Genomic DNA, 17,965 nt, shown 5'->3' with positions numbered 1-17,965 from the left:
TTCTCCTCCTATCAGAGAAAGGGGCATTGCTGCCTAAGGATAGAAACAGGCAGACTTTCTGCCCCAAGTGTGCTTGCTTGCCAGACTTTGTTCAGCAGCACACCCTTCAGCAGAAGTAAAGTTTGCCCTGCTGAGTAACTTCTAAGCACATTTAAGAGTGGTCCATATTATGATTGAATATAGCCCTTGCTGCTCTGGAACTGCAACTTATTTTCCTCTCCCTCCTTCTCTCTAATCTCTTCCCCTCCCTAATCTCAGGGGAAACAGGATTACCTTTTTTCCCCATCCCAGAGTTATCTATCTTTAAACGTACACTCATCACAGAAATGAAGTAATTCAGATTTGGGGATGGCATCAGCAGATCTAAGAAATGACCATCTTCCAAATTACAAAGTGAATTACATCTCTTTATAAAAAAATTAATGGAATGTAGCCTTAGATTCACCTCTTTAAAAAAAAAAAAAAAAAAAAAAAAAAAAAGCCCTATTCCCCTTGATGAGCAGAATCACAGCTTCTGGGACAGGAGTCCCCTGTGCTTCTCCTTTGCTAGCAAAGTAATAAAACTTTTTCCTTTTCCTCAAAACTGTCCTTGTTATTTGATTGGCACTGGGGACAAGGACTGAGCTTTCAGTAACACACATAACTGATTTCTTGCAGTGCCCCAATATTTCTAACATAGGGACTATTGAGATCACTGCCCAGGGGCACTAAGTGTCCAGCCATTGACTCTGGCACTGCATTAACATAGGATTGACTTGTAGATGAAGTCTCCCCAACACACACAAGAGATGGTTGCTATGACTATTTAGAAAGGACCAGGTAGAGTCAGAAGCTCCCCTGCCCAACATGAAGGAGGATTTAAATAATGGACTGGTGAAGACTGTAGAAGGTGGACCCCAGTTCTGGCAAACATCAAACAGTAATAAATATGAAAGTAGCATCAGTAAGTTTTCTTTGTTGTTCTCTGTTGGAGACAACCCACTCTCTTTCTCTCTCAAGAGTGTTCTTTGCTTAAGACTTACTTTCATTTATGACAAAATTCTCTTCTATATCCAACTCTGAATTTTCTTTTGTCAGGACACAAGAACAGAGGCTTGGAGCTGAGACCAGGACAAAGGACAGGTAGCTAATTATCAAAGAAAAGGAAACTGGTAGACAGCACTCCCCATTACCTGGTTGCTAACAACCTCTTGGGGAAGGGAAGGATCACATTTTCCAACACAGGTAATCACCCTCTGGACAGCTCTCTTCCTGCCCTTTTGGTCACTGAGCAAGATAAGAGGAGGAGGGGGCATGAGAAGAAAGAAAACCTGAAATCTATAAAAGGGAAAAGACCTCCACTCCCTCTGGCACCAGCTCTGGACCTCCTCCTCTTGGGAAGTGTCTTTCCCTCCCTCCCCTCCTTTCTCCCTCCCTCCTCTCTCCCCCCTTCTCTTCCTACCCCCATCCTTAAAATAAAACTTCTGTTCTTGCCTCAGTGTTTCTTAGGTGTTTAATATTCAACACCTAGGGAACAAGGACCCTCACTGGTTTCAGAGCTTCATCTCCCACTTCACCTGTGACAATTCCATTTATAATAGCATTACAAAACATGCAATTCATAGGAACATGTTTAACAAAATACATGTAAGACCTGGATGCTGAAAACCACAAAACCCTACTTTTTGAAAACCTCTGAATGATTTAAAATGGAGCCTAACAAACCACCTTCGTCTGTTTTGTTGTTGTGCTGGGGATCATACCCAGGACCTCCCACATGCTAGATGAGGGCTCTACCACTTAGCTCCATTCCCAGCTCTACCTTGGTCTTTTTCAAAAAAAAAAAAAAAAAAAAAAAAAAACAACTGTATATGGAGCCTTCATCTAATGGAGTAGACTATAATGGGATATATAGAAAGTCTTAAAAGTTTTGAGGGTGCTGCACTTCTTTGGATCAATCAGAACAAAGACACTTTAAAATGAAAATACTTCTCTGGGTCCTCAACTTTCCACAGGCAGAAAGCAGACTGAGAAGGTTAATTCAGTTGCTAAATAGACCATTTCTTATGGAAAAGAAAGGATAACTCAGAGGATAGTCCAGAACCTAAAGGGCATAACCAAGAGCCTAAGAACAATGAACTATAGATACATTCTGGGGAAACAGAACTGGACTCAGCTGAAAGAATATTCCCCACCTCCCATATAGGTAGCCTGATAACAAGTATCTGTGAAAATTCAGAATAGCTATGGTCCACTTAGAGCTATATGATTCCTCTTCCTCTAGTTTTGATTGGGTACATTAATTGCTGTATTCTGTCCCTGACTCACCACTGTATGTTGGGTGTGTGGGAACACAAGGCAAGAGTCATACTAAGAAGCAAAACCCAAGAAGTTTTTACATCTAGATCTGATTTAGATCTAGATAAACTTTGGACCTATTGTTATCATTGTGATGAAACTTTCAGAATCCTACTATGGTGGTGAGTGTATTTTGTATGTGGAATATAAATTATTTATAAAGAATAAAAATCTGTATGGAGAAAGGCACAGCTGTCTTGGATGTCCCAACTTGCCTATATATCTCATTTAAAACTACTAACCCACAGGGTCATATACATTAATAAAATAGTAATTTTTAAGTTACTTAAAGGTGGTTTGTTACTGGAAAATTATGTTTTTGCAGGTGTGGTGATACTATTAAGAAAGTGAAACTATATGAATTATCTGAATCGGAGTTTATTTAAAGCCATTAGAAATGCTAAGCTCACACCTATTGTCCTGGTATAATTATTAACAACACTCTTTCATTCTGAGATTGTCATGGTTTGGCCAACACATCTTACTTGAAACATACTGCATAATGATAAGTGAAGGCTTTCTGGCTAGCTGGAAGTTAACATGTTAAATCACATAAATGTATTTCATATGAAATACAAAATCTGAAACCAAGTGTTGTTGTAAAACCCAGCTGTTCTTTAAGGCATAAAAACTTTAAACAATGTACTGGCAGGCTTCTGAGCAGCTGAGGTTGAAGTGCCAATGTGCTAGCTACTATTGATGGCTGACAAAATAAAAAAATACTTTGTCCATGTCTGGAATGTATTTAGACTTATAAAATGTGAATTAGAAAAAAAATAAAGTTGAGAAAAAATGTCACATGTTCCCCTTCTATTTTCTCCCATTCTTTCCCATGCTAATAATTAAAGTGAATACTATAAAGAAGTCTGGTTACAATGTAAAATCAATTACAAAGATTTATGAACAAGATAGAGCTTTTGAATTAAATCAGAAAATTATAATATCATTTCAATCATAAAAATGTCCCTGTCAAAAATTACTGTTTAATTACTTATAACTATAACTAAGAACTTATGATAAGTCTTGAAAAGTAAGTGCAGTCTTAGAGACTTGGCTGACAAAATGTTAATATATACCAAAAACACTTTAACAAGATCATTCAGTTTTTATAACGGCTTCATTGACCAATTAGCCTGGCATGAAAAAAAAATGATATTAAGAATTTCTTGTAGGTGCTGGGGATGTGGCTCAAGCGGTAGCGCGCTCGCCTGCCATGCGTGCGGCCCGGGTTCGATCCTCAGCACCACATACCAACAAAAGATGTTGTGTCCGCCGAGAACTAAAAAAAAATAAATAAAAAAAAAAAAAAAAAAGAATTTCCTGTAGCCAGGAGTCAATGCTCAACAAATCTTTGATGGAGAATAAATTAAAAATTTAGTATGAAATAAGCACTTTTCCCCCAAAGTATGATTATTTCTTTATTTGTTTTTAATTTATAAAATACATGAATATATTCTACTTAAAGAAGAACAAACCAGAAGATGAAGAGTAAAAAGGGCAAGTCTCTGGGCTGGGGTTGTGGCTCAGTGGTAGAACATTTGCCTAGCATGTGTGAGGCCCTGGGTTCGATTCTGAGTACCACATATAAATAAAATAAAGGTCCATTGACAACTAAAAATATGTTTAAAAAAAGGTGGGGCACATCCCCTTAAATACTCAGTCTCCATACTTTACTGAGGAAATCATGACAGAAATTGACTAATCTTTCATTCAATCTTTGTTCAAGCTAAGCAAGCACTTTTAAAAAGGTTAGATCTCCTTTAGCACTATGTGTCACACTAAATGTATGTTGCTTAAAAGACTTAAAAGACAAGCATGAGAGAAAGAAAATTATTGAGGGAAAAAAAGAATAAAGAACAAAGCATGTGAAAATATAAGAGCTCAAAAAAGGAGATAAGGAGGATATGTATTAGTAAGTATACTAATCATCTGATTTGTTAATACCATCCTACTTCCAGACCCTTGCATTTATATGCCTGAAGTATTCATTTATTTTAAGTTAATAGTAATCAATAATAGCAATTATCATCAACTCTCACCTTGTTCTTGGCTCTCAAATTTCTACCTTCTAAAGTTTCTGAGAATTAAAAAAAAAATTCTCAATATTTTATGTTATTTTATTTTTTAACATATAAAAGCAACATATGCCTATCAGAAATATTTGAGAATACTAAAAAATAAAATTAAAACCAAAGATTACTAATAACCTCAACTGATTCACACCTACCCACCATTAATAATTTCATGTATATTCTTCTGGGTCCTCTTCTTTATGTCTATGCATGTATCATAGTATTTGTCCATATTTGGGAAAATACCCTAGACTATTTGATGACCTGTTTTCACAAAGGAATACATGGGGAAAAAGTTCTCATGCTAATAGAAAACATTCATATTGGAATGCTATCCTCCTAAAAAGAATGAACAAATTAACCCCCTTGAGTGGTATATAGTAAACATGTCTATTTAGTTGTACTCTCCAGTAAAATATTATCATATATATATGTGTGTGAAATATACATATAAACATAATAAAATATAATAAATTCACATACATATGTTTTTATATTTATATATGCAGAAAGCAGACACAAAAATTTATCTAATAGTATTGATTTTCTTTATTGAACATTTTTATTATGTTAATTGATTTTTATTTGGTCTTTTAGATATATATGACAGTAGAGTATATTTTGATATATGAAACATACATGGAGGATAACTTTTACTAATTAGGATCCCATTCTTGTGGTTGTACATGATGTGGAGTTTCACTGGTGGTATACTAATACGTGAACATAGGAAAGTTAGGTCCAATTCATTCTACTGCCTTTCCTGTTCCTATCCCCCTGCCTTCCCTTCATTCACCTTTGTCTAATCTACTTGTTTGTTTGTTTTTGTTTTCGTTATTTTGGTACCAGGGATTGAAATCCCGAGTCACTCAACCACTGAGACATATCTCAACCCTTTTTTGTATTTTTATTTAGAGACAGTGTCTCACCAAGTTGCTTAGGCCTGAGTTGCTTTTGCTGAGTCTGGCTTTGAACCTGCATTGCCTCAGCCTCCCAAACTACTGGGATTACATGTGTGCACCACCACGCCTAGTCACTTTTTAATTTATTTTTAACTCATACATCAAAACATTAAAATGGCACATATTAATGGGATACCATGTGATCTTTCAATATATGTATATACATCAAGTTAAGCATATGTATTTCCTCAATTTTTTATTATTTATTTATGGTAAAAATAGTCAAATCCTTTGTTTTAGCTATTTGAAATGCACAGCACATTAATGTTATATGTTATAACCCTACTGTGCAATGGCACACCAGAACTTCTTATTAAGCTGTTTTTAAAATTTATTGACCATATTTCTTCCTTATTTGTAAACTATCTGCATCCACATGTCCTTAAACAATTAATATTGGGCATTTGACATTTTTTTGTTCACTTGAAAGGGTCTCTATATGTTATAATACAGCTTTACATGCTATAACATGAATATTTCCCATATAAGCATTCATTTAAAATTTTTATTTATAATATACAGAAAATAATTTTCTTTGTTGCCATTTTCAAGTTAAAAAAAAGATTCCATAGAGAAATAATAAATATTTTTCGCTCTTTTGCCAGTTCATGTCATCAATAATATTAAGCAAAGCAACCATCACAGTCAAGTATCTAAAGCAACATTTCTAAAATGTCGGAACACATATGAGCCAGCATGACTGTTAAGAAGTGCTAAAAATTAAAATATCTGAAACTCAATTGTGATTCAGTATATCTGCAGTGGAATGTAGGATTCTTCACTCTTAACATACACCCTTGGCAATTCTGAACTGGAAGGTCCATGGAAAATTATATATATATTGAGAGCCACTCATTTAAAACTTTTATTCAGTTGAAATCAAACCACTCTACTTTGTAATAGGTTCTGTCTCATGTAAATAATTTTTCTGTTTTGGTCTATATAATGGATATTTCTAAAATATATCCCAAACTTCAAGGAGTTCCTGGCTAGTAATAGTGTTGAAAAAGTTAAGCTAAAGACCCCATTCTTTTCTCAAGGCATTGGTGCAGTGTCGTGGAAAATAAATTCTTGATAAAACCCATTATCACCTTCTAATTTAGAGAAGGTGAGGTAAGGGCTGGTAAAAACAAATATGAGACATTTCAGATCCAAAGCCTGTGATCTGAAGCATAGTCTTCTCTGCCCTGGCTTTACTATAACTCATTATAATGCAGGACTACTCACTTGAAGTGGCAGGCAATCTCCATAATGTAAAAGGATAAATGCTAGAAGTGAAGGGGAGAGTTGAGAAGGAGATGATGATATTCCACCCCTCCCCAAAAGATCTGCACATTTGAATCCCAAGAACCTGTAAAGACATTACCTTATTGTGCCAAAAGACACATACAGACATGATAGGGGTGAGTTCTAAGATGGAAGCAGAGAGATGCTGTTATACTGCTGGCTTTGAAAATGGATTAAAAGGGCCATGAACCAAGGAAGAAAGGCAGTCAAGAAGCCAGAAAAAGGCAAAGAAACGCAATGTAGTTCTAATGATACCTTTTAGCCTTTGCAGACATGTATTGGACTTGTGACCTATAGAATGAAAATGAAATACATTTATATTGTTTTAAGTCATTAAGTTTGTAGTAACTGTTATAGTAGTAATAGAAAACAAATACAAGCCACATTCTGAAGGGAGTAGAACATATATAGTAGAAAATATGACATAAAATATCTAACATTTCTTTTATTTCACTCAGTTCCTCTCAAACAGCTGGTCCATGTCAAAAATGAAGAGTTCCTTCTGGAATAAAGGAGGAATCCTCCAAATGGGAAAGTTCAAGTCCTAATAAGGATTCTATATCTAGACACACTGTACACATAGTCTACAAGCCAGACAAAATAAAAACAGAAACAAAAAAGCTGTGACCTAAGGTAATGGGTTAATAAACAAAAAAATAACTATGCAGACACAAATGTTCTTCTACTCATACTGCCATGATTTCTTAAAGAGAGAGTGTTATAGGCTGAACTGTGTTCTCAAAATTCATATATCAAAACTCTAATGCCTATTAGCTCAGAATATACTGCAGACTTAGAGATAGGCCTTTAACGAGGCAATTAACTTAAATGTGATTATTATAGTTGGACTTAATCCAATATGAGTGATGTCCTTATAAGAGGAAGAAATTAGGAAATAGGCATACACAGAAGGCGGCCATGTAAAGACACCTGAGGAAGATGGCCTTCTACAAGTCAAGGCAAAAAACTTACGTGAAACCAAGCCTGCCAACACCTTGGTCTCAGACTATTAGTCTCCAGAACTGTGAGAAAATAAAATTCTGTTGTTTAAGCTACTCCATGTATGGTACTATAAAACAGTCTAACTATTAGATCATGTAAATATGAAGGAATCCTCTAAGACCTAATAATGTCCAGGCAATCATGGAGAGGACACAAGGAACACCTAATCTACTTTTGGTCAAATAACAAGCCTAGATGATGCTCAATTATTCCGGGAAAATAGACAAATAATACACACAATTTATATCAAAAGATTATGCAACAGCAAAAAAAAAAAGAGGAGGACAAGGAAGAATTAAATATGCTCTCTTGAGAGACAACTGAAGAAAATTTACATCATATAACAGAAGTAGATTTTACAATTGTTTAGATTTTAGCAATGGTTTCATAAGTAAATTAAAGAAAATGTAGACTGTGAAATAAGAGACAAAAAACAAGATGAAAATATGAACATCTACTGAATTTACTGGTTAGTAAATTAACTCAAAAGAATTAAGTGTTTTTGTTTTTGTTTTAGGAACAGGATCTTGCTCTGCAGGCTGACATCCATCTCCTTGGGTTTAAGTGATCCACCAGCCTCAGCCTCCAAGTAGCTGAGACTATAGGTGTACATCACCCTGCCTGATTTGAAGAAGAGAACACTTTTATGGCTCAATTTCTGTGTCTTTTTTCTTTAAATTTCCTATGAAAAGTTGCAGATTTAAAGGTAGTTAGGCAAATATGACTTTATAGAGAATGAGAACTAATTCTTTTCTATTCTCATTGTTACTAGGCACAAAATTTATGATTAGAGAGGAAACTGCTTATAATTTGCATTTTAAAAGCATCTAGTTTTAATTCAAACATCTAGTATTGTTAGGTTATTCTGAATAAGAAACTAAGTGGTGTTATCCACCCTTTTATATTTTTATTATGAAGTGTAACACTAAGTAAAGATTCACAAAGTAATGAGATTAAAAATCAGTGCAGGAACATTCTAACTAAAAGGATAAATGAAAATAAAATTTCAGGATGAATGAGAAAGCTACAAGTTGGCAACTCGGTTCATTCAAGTTTTTTTTCTATCTTCTATCACATGTGACTTAAAGACCATAAACCTTAACAAGAAAAGTGATGCAGTAGGCATCACAATCCCAGGCCTTAAATTATATTACAGAGATATAGTAACACAAATGGCATGGTATTGGCACAAAAAACAGACATGAATACCAAAGAACAGAATAGAAGGCACAGAGACAAACCCACATAAATACGGTTATATCATACTAAACAAAGGTGCCATAAGCATTCACTGGAGAAAAGATAGCTTCTTCAACAAATGGTACAGGGAAAACTGGAAATCCATACTAGAAGATTGAAAGTGAACTCATTTCACCCTACACAAAACTCAACACTAAGTGGAACAAGGACCTAAACATTAGACCAGAGACCCTGTTTCTACTAGAAGAAAAAGTAAGTCCAATTCTACATGTCAGCTCAGGAACCAACTTCCTCAATAAGACTCCTAAAGTGCAAGAAGTAAAATCAAGAATCAATAAACAGGATGGTAAAAAGCTTCTTCACAGCAAAGAAAACAATCAAGAGCATGAACAGAGAACCAATAAAATTGGAGAAAATCTTTGCCACCTCCACCTAAGATAGAGCATTAATCTCCAGGAACACAAATAACTCAAAAAAGTTAACACCAAAAAATAAAAATCCACAAGTTAATAATGGTCAAAAGAACTGTACAGGCACTTCACAGAAGAAAAAATATGAATGGTCAACAAATATATGAAAAAATATTCAACATCTCTAGCAATTAGAGAAATGCAAATTAAAACCACACTGAAATTCCACCTCACTCGAGTCAGAATAGCAATTATTAAAAATACAAGTAACAATAAATGTTGGCAAAGATGTGGGGTAAAAGGTTCACTCATACATTGCTGGTGAAACTGCAAATTGGTGCAGCCAATATGGAAAGCAGTATGGAGATTCCTTGGAAAACTGGAAATGGAACCACCTTGTGACCCAGCTATCCCACTCCTCCTACTATACCCAAAGGACTTAAAACCAGCATACTACAGAGACACAGCCACATCAATGTTTATAGCAGCACAATTCACAATAGCTAAACTGTGGAACCAACCTATATGCCCTTCAGTAGATGAATGGATAAAGAGAATGTGGTATATGTACACAATGGAATATTATTCAGCATTAAAAGAGAATAAAATCATGGAATTTGCAGGTAAATGGATAGAGTTGGAGAATCTAATGCTAAGTGTAGTTAACCAATCCCCAAAAAACAAATGCTGAATATTTTCCTCTGATAAAGGAGGCTGATTCATAGTGGAGTTGGGAGGGAGAACATGAGAGGATTAGATGAACTCTAGATAGGGCAAAGGGGTGGGAGGGGAAGGGAGGGGCAGAAGGGTAGAAAAGATGGTGGAGTGAGATGGACTATACTTTGTATACAACCATAGATATGAAAAATTTTGCTCTATATGTGTAATATGAATTGTAATGCATTCTGCTGTCATATATAATAAATTAGAATTTTTAAAAATGTGATATATATAACAAATTAGAATTTTAAAATGTGATATATATATATATACACACATACATATACACACACACACACACATACACACACAATGGAATATTACTCAGCCATAAAGTAAAATGAAATTATAGCATTTGCTAGCGAATGGATAGAACTAGAAAATATGATGCTAAGTGACATAATCCACTCCCAAAAAACTAAAGGCTGAATGTACTCTCTGATATGTGGATGTTAACGCATAACAAAGGAGGGTAGGGAGGGGAAGAATAGAAATTAATTAGATTAGACAAAAGGGAATGAAGGGAAGGGAGGGGGAATGGGAATAGCAAAGACAGTACAATGAAAGTCAGGTATAACTCTCCTTTCCTCATACATGAATACAGAACCACTGTTAACTCCACATTATGTGCAATGACAAGAATGGGATCATAATTGGAATGCTTTGTACTCCATGTATATATTGTCATGTATATATAAAACAAACAAACAAAAATCCTCTACCTCAGGTTCAATACAGACTTTAGAATAAGATTTTGCACTGATCATATTTAGTAAGTCCTATGGTTATTTTCTGCATAATGTGAAAACAATAATTTAAAAAACAAACTATAATATCTTAAAGAAACACACACACACTCACACACACACATAGTATGCACTTTTCAAAGCATCATAAAACACCAAGGGAGCTGATAAAAGAGTAAACACATTATAAATGGAGAAAGGAGAACAGAGAGAATAATTTTCTCATAAAGGTTGAGGGCCAGATTTGAGCAGAGAAGGAGAACCAAAAAAAAAAAAAAACCCAATAAATTTCATAAAATAACTCATAGAATAAACTCAAAATGCAAGAATTGGTGCCATTTTTTAAGGTACATAGCTGTCTTATAAACCTAAAATATTTACCTCATTTTCTGTACCCACATCCAGAATGATAGGCAGACACTGTTGAGGATCTACTCCTCCACAAGCTGTATATAGTGCCAATTTACCCACAGGGATGCCCATTCCATTACAGCCAAGATCTCCCAGGCCAAGAATACGCTCTCCGTCAGTCACCACAATAGCCTAGAGAAAAAAAGAAAAATAATCTATTATGAGAGTTTTCCAAATTCTGGGACACAACTTCCGGTCTCTTTTTCTTAAATTAATATTAAAAATTAAGCTGTTAGAAAACAAACAGAGGCCAGCTTTGGTGGCGCATGCCTGTAATCACAGCAACTTGAGAGGCTAAGGCGGGAGGATCACAAGTTTGATGTCAGCCTCAACAATTTAGCAAGGCCCTATGCAACTTAGCAAAACCCTGTCTCAAAATAAAAAATAAAAAGGACTGGGGATATGACTCAGTGATTAAGCACCCCTGTATTCAATCACTGGTGCCAAAAAAATAAATAAAAGAAAACATAAATTTAATATATCTGGAAAAATTTTGTAATGGCTATTGTGCAAGACTGGGGAAAAATAAATTTAAACACATTTAAATATTTTATATATGCATACTTAATTAGGTTACTGAAGAACGAAGAGAAGGTATACACATAAAGATTCAAAGATTCCAAACAATTTAGTCTTCAATTAAGAGGGGCAAATGGAAAAAGTACAGGGAAATAAGAGCTCAGATTGGGAATCAAAGTGAAATTTAGGTTGGCTTTGAAACTAGTCATATTCATTTTGAGTACAATTACAGTACAGTGCTCAAAGTTAAGTACTACATGATTGCTAGATAAACTGAAGAAGTTATGACTCTCTCTGAAATGCTCTGATGTTAATTTATATATCCTGGCACCATTCTTCTGTTTTCTCATAATTTTGACCCATCCTCTTTATTCCTATAACCTCTTTTTTTGTTTGTTTTTGGTTTTGTCTTAATTTTTAAAAATACTTTTATTTTATTTATTCATTTTTATGTGATGCCAAGGATCAAACCCAGTACCTAGTACATGCTAGGCAAACGCTCTACCACTGAGCCACAGCCACAGCCCCTCCTTGATATAGTTCCACTATCTTTGAAACATGGCCAGTATTGTCTGCTACATCTATAACCTGATTATCTTCCATTAGACTTGGTCAATTTTGTTTGGCTTATTTCTAATTGCCTTGAGTGTTTATGAAGCATACACATAATTATGTGGAGAATTTGTCCTATATAATTTAATATCATCATATGAATTAATGTACCTAACATGTTTGTTCTGTGATTTGTGGCCATTAATTGAATTTAAGCAAAACTAAATTTTTTTTCTTTCCCTGAACCAGAAAACCCAGGGTGCTCTACCACTGAACTATATCCCCAGCTCCTTTTTTAGTTTTATTTTGAGATAGGGTTTCACTAAGTTTCCGAGGCTAGTCTCAAACTTGTGATTTTCTTGTCTCAGGCTTCTGACTAACTGGAATTACAGGTGTGGCCCACCACTCCAAGCTTAAGCAGAGACTAATCCTATGAAAAACAATTTTACAAAATGCTACACTCATATTATCCATGAAACTTTGAAAATATCAATTATTTGTCTTGGATAAAACAGTGATTTAAACTTGTTTCTTTGTAAAATGGGAATCATAAATGTACTTTGCAGAGTAGCAGTATAAAATTAGGAACCAACTCTTTTGCTCATCACTGTACACTAGCATCTAGCACAGCACGTAGCAAACAATAAAAAAGCAATAAGTATGTCGATTGAATAAATCTATAATTCCATAAAATGAAATCTTGATACATAAAAAATTTACCACAGTACCTAATACACTACAAATTCTAAATACATATGTATGTATACACATATATGTATATATAGCTATTATTACTATAATCAGAACTAATGCATATAGTCAGCATTTTAGAAGTAAGGAGGAATCTAGAGTACATTCTTTCTACTCCTCTAATTTTACAGATTAGGAAAATGAAGATCCCGGAACTGAAATAATTTGCTCAAAATGAGTTACCTAATTAGCATCAAAGGACTAGAACCTGGGTATTTTCACTCTTAGTACAGTGCTTTTCCACCCTACTATGTTGCAGAATATATTTTTAAATACACTCTTGAGCTCTATTTAATATCCTATATTATGCCTATATTATGCCACTTTTTATAAATTACTTTAAAAGTAATCATATTGGACAAGTAAGAATTATTTTTACATATTGTACATAGTTCACCTTTGAAAAACTTTTCCCTAACTGCAATGAGTTATGGAAAAATATTGGTTATGCTTTTTTGGAGAAGAGAATCTGGTATCACTAGACTAACTCAACTCTGACTTACAGTAAAAAAGATAAAACAATAGGGCTGAAGTTGTAGCTCAGTGCTAGAGTGCCTACCTCATATGTACGAGGCATTGGGTTCAATCCTCAGCACCACATAAAAATAAATAAATAAATAAATAGGCATGCATACAAATAAATAAATAAAATAAAAAGGTATTATGTTCATCTTCAATTAAAATATTTCTAAAAATATAAAACAAATATTAGAGAACTATAACTTTGTTTTTTAAATTAAACTCAACTTTGCAATCTCCATATACTTCATATGTATATTTAATAGATATTGTTTTATTTATTATTATCACAGAGGTACTTTTATATATCATTGATAATACTTTTGTGAATGTGTCCCTTATACAAGAAAATTCCAGTTAGCCTGTCTATACTTATACATATTTTTATGCTTTATAAGAAGAGTACCACTGTAATATAAATTAATTATGGCCTGAATAATTTAAATATTACATTACAGGTTTTATTAAACACACTTAAACTCAAGAGTGTTGCATCTTATCATTTTTTGCAGTTTCAAATTTTTTGAAAAATGTATTTTAAGAAATAAAAACCTTTTGTTTGTTTTTTAAGGATTTTTTTGTTTTTCTTCATTTTTTTATTTGTTCTTGTTAGATATACAGGACAGGTAGGGTATATTTTGACATTCATTCATTTTTCATAGTACATCTATGTTAAATTAAATGTATGTCTTGATCTGGGTGTGTGGCTCAATGGTAGAGCTCTTGCCTAGCATATTTGAGCACTGGTTTGATTCTCAGCACGACATAAAATAAAATCAAGATATTGTGTCCTTCTCAAAGTAAACATAATTTTTAAAAAAGATATGTATGTCTTAAAGTCAAAAGAATCATTATTTTCCATTTTTCATAACGTTTATTCTCTAACCTGTTCTCTCATCTAGCACTATTATTTATATAAAATACAAGACATAAATTACATATAAATAGTAGTTTGAAAAGTTTTTTAAATAGGTTTAGAGGCATTTACTGTTTTATCTTAGTTTATGCCTTTTATAAGAAACATACATTAATATCATTAATTTATAAATATTTCAATATTAAAGAGTACATTTGAGTAGTGAAAAAATTCTGAGATAAAATGTGTTTGTCATATAGGCAGTTTATCATTAAATTAGCATTCTCTTGCTCTTGATTTTACCAACTTTGTCTCCTCTTAAGAAAAATAAAGCAGTTAGATATTTTTTATAAAGTAATCAAGTCACATAATCAGGATTCATCTCAATAAGACAACCACAATTTTATCAATGAAATCTATGTTTCAGAAATCACCTCTCCACCCCAAAATATAAAGTACTATCTGGGAAATACCTCCTTAGAAACTATTAGCATGAAATACGGAGGCACTCTTCCTGCCTTTATCCTTTCTTTTCCTTCCCAGAGCCTGTTTCCCACCTAGCTCACTAAATATAGAACCCTTCCTCTTTTCTTGCTCTCTAGAAACCCTGTGGGGTTTTTATTTTGTTCCTGGTAAGCAGAGTTCTCTCTACTTCCTAATTGACTTGTTCTGAACTGCTTTCCTCTGCCACACCCTTTATGATGTTTTGCCTTACCTAGGGCTCAGAGCAATGGAGTCAGCCAACTATGGACTCAGACCTCTGAAACCATGAAGACAAAAAATCTGCAACTTGTACTCAATTTTTTTTCCTCTTCTAAAATTGTTCTTGTTAGGTCTTTTGGTTGCAGCAACAAAAAAGCTGACAGAAACAATGGTACTTGGGATTGAACCCAAGGGTACTCTACCACTAAGCTACATCCACAACACTTTCTATTTTGAGACAAGAGTCATGCTGAGTTGTACAGGCCGGCCTCTAACTTGAGATCCTCCTGCCTCAGACTCCCAAATTGCTGGGATTATAGGTGTGTGCCTTCATTCCTAATTGACTTGTTGATTTGTAAAATCCTCTAAATTTCTAGTTAAAATGTAAATAGCCTTTTTAGATGATCACACATTTTTTCTTTACAAAATTAACACATTTCTTAGAATAGCTGAGAAGAACAGGATCCGTGGACAGGTCAATCTGGAAGGTAGAAGAAAAGTTGAAGGAGCAACTTAGGTGGGGAAAATGAAAACAGTGGGGAGATTAGAAATAGTGAAAAATACTTAATGAGGTTGACTAGCAAAAGCCTTAGAGAGACAAATTAAATGATTCCAGCCACAAATGCTTGGACAAAATCATTAAAGGAGTCACTTGAAAAGCCAGAGCAAACAGAAGCTCTCCTCTAAAAAATATTGATTTCTTTAATCTTAATCCTAAAAGACATAACATTGCTTGGCATCCCACAGAAAGGAAAACTAGAGCCAAACGGAGAACAAATATACCTCATCTCCCTTAGACAAGGAAAGTGTTTTAGGATTATGTTTAATATCAGAGCCTCTGGGGGACAGATCTGCAACTTGTACTCAATTCCCCCCAGATCACACATTGCTCATGCATTAACAAGTAACCTATAGGTGCCTTCCCTCACTTAATTATCATGATAATTGTAAGAGGTAATCCATTACAAGGTTTCACACACAAAGCTACCAAATGTCAGATACTACTATTACTTTTATTGTCATTAGCTCACACAAAGAAAGAAGTCGGATGAGCTACTTACTTACTTAATCTGAATTAACAGATTTCTTTTGGCAACTTGGATCCTCTAAGTGGATGGTTAAATGCAGCACATAAGAGTTTGCTTAAGGAAATTCAGATGTATCTTCAACATATATATTATCACTTATAATAAACAAAGAAATACTAAGAAACGAGACACAAAGAATAAGGAAACAGTACTAAATAGATTCAGAATAAAATTAATCCATTATGCAAAATTCAAAGGGCTATAAATTGATTCCCACTGAAAAATTCAGTGAATGCTACCTAATACCATGAGAATTATCAGTATGATCTAACTATTTCAGGGGACAGAAAAGAGAACAAATAAATTGCCTCAATGGAAAAATTTGACAACTTACTTTGATGACATCTTCTGGCCAAGCATTAAGAATTGAAGCAATATGCCCTCGATCATGGATACTAATAAAGAGACCTCTGAGAAGAAAAAGAAAGGTAATTTTAATTTTCTTAGGCCTGTCAAACTATACTGGACATTAATATTTTTAAAGTTTATTAATATATATCAATTGTGATTAAACTAGTGAAAATTATTTCTTTTAAAAACTAAGAGCTAGGAGTCTTATAAGTAAAAACGAAGGCACTTTAATATATTGACATCTACATTTTAAGGTAAGTTTATTCTTTGCGGGGGGGGGGGTCAAACACAGGGGTGCATTACTACTAAACTATATCTCCTTTTTTTCTTTTTTTTTGAGACAGGGTCTCACTAAGTTGCTGAGACTGACCTCAAACTTGTGGTCCTCCCTCCTTAGCCTCCCAAATTGCTGGGATTACAGGCATGCATCACAGCATTCAGATAATTATTTAAAAATATCTAACAAACATTTTTAAATATATAGCATATTTTAAATATTTTCATTAAATAATTCACTACTTTCACACAGAGAATTTAAGGAGCATTATCTATACCACCAATAGATTCTTTTAGTCTTTTATTGAATAATATATACAAAAGCATTTTTAAAAATAACATGAAGCACATCTAAATAGGTATTTCCAGCATATATTCCATTTATTACATTTTCACACATGCAGATGATAACATGTATGGCTAAGGGCTAGAGTTGTGCTCAGTGGTAGAGTGTTTACCTAGCACTGGGTTCCATCCTCAGCACCATATTGAAAGAAGAAAGAAAGAAAGAAAGAAAGAAAGAAAGAAAGAAAGAAAGAAAGAAAGAAAGAAAGAAAGAAAGAAAAGAAGGAAGGAAGGAAGGAAGGAAGGAAGGAAGAAAGAAAAGAAAGAAAGAAAGAAAGGCATTGTGTCCATCTACAACTATAAATAAATAAATAAATAAATAAATAAATAAATAAATAAATAGGCTAAAATGACTTACTAATGCTGAACAGTTCCTTCATGCAAAGCCCACTTGATTCTTTCATTTGTGGCTTGAGATGGTATTTGCAATTCATGCTATTTAAACTCTCACCTGTAGTCTTTAAACTACCTGCCCTCTCCATGTCCTATGAAAGCTTTACAAGTAACTTCACAGATTAAAGCACAGAAATCTTTTAAAAATGCAAATACGTTATCCTCATTTAAAAATTTCACTTTACATACTATGGTTATATTTGCATTCCCATATTTATAGCAGTGTCCATCAACAGATGGCTATATAAACAAAATGTGAGATGCATAATATACACAATGGAACTTTATTCCACCATAAGAATAAAATTATGTCATTTGCAGGAAAATGGATGGAACTAAAGAACATTATGCTAAGTGAGATTAACCAGACTCAGAAAGTTATGGGTCATATGTTTTCTCTCATACAAGGAAACTAGAGAGATAAAAGGGAAAGAAAATGGACCTCAGAATATAAAACAGAGACCAAC

The 17,965-nt window shown here is 33.9% G+C and overlaps 1 protein-coding gene across 1 annotated transcript in view; it reads right to left on the bottom strand.

The window, feature by feature from the left end:
* Me1 (malic enzyme 1) overlaps positions 1-17,965 on the bottom strand; it is a 149,766-nt gene that overhangs the window by 81,474 nt on the left and 50,327 nt on the right. The window contains exons 4-5 of the mRNA XM_026410476.2: positions 16,468-16,543; positions 11,118-11,279 (exon numbers count right to left, since the gene is read on the bottom strand). Of these exons, the coding sequence (XP_026266261.1) occupies positions 11,118-11,279; positions 16,468-16,543 (238 nt within the window). The remainder of the gene's footprint in view (positions 1-11,117; positions 11,280-16,467; positions 16,544-17,965) is intronic.

This window comes from Urocitellus parryii, chromosome 8, assembly GCF_045843805.1.
Source record: "Urocitellus parryii isolate mUroPar1 chromosome 8, mUroPar1.hap1, whole genome shotgun sequence".
NCBI lineage: Eukaryota > Metazoa > Chordata > Mammalia > Rodentia > Sciuridae > Urocitellus > Urocitellus parryii.
Note: the sequence above shows the minus strand (reverse complement) of the source record. Positions and strands in the feature narration are given on the sequence as shown.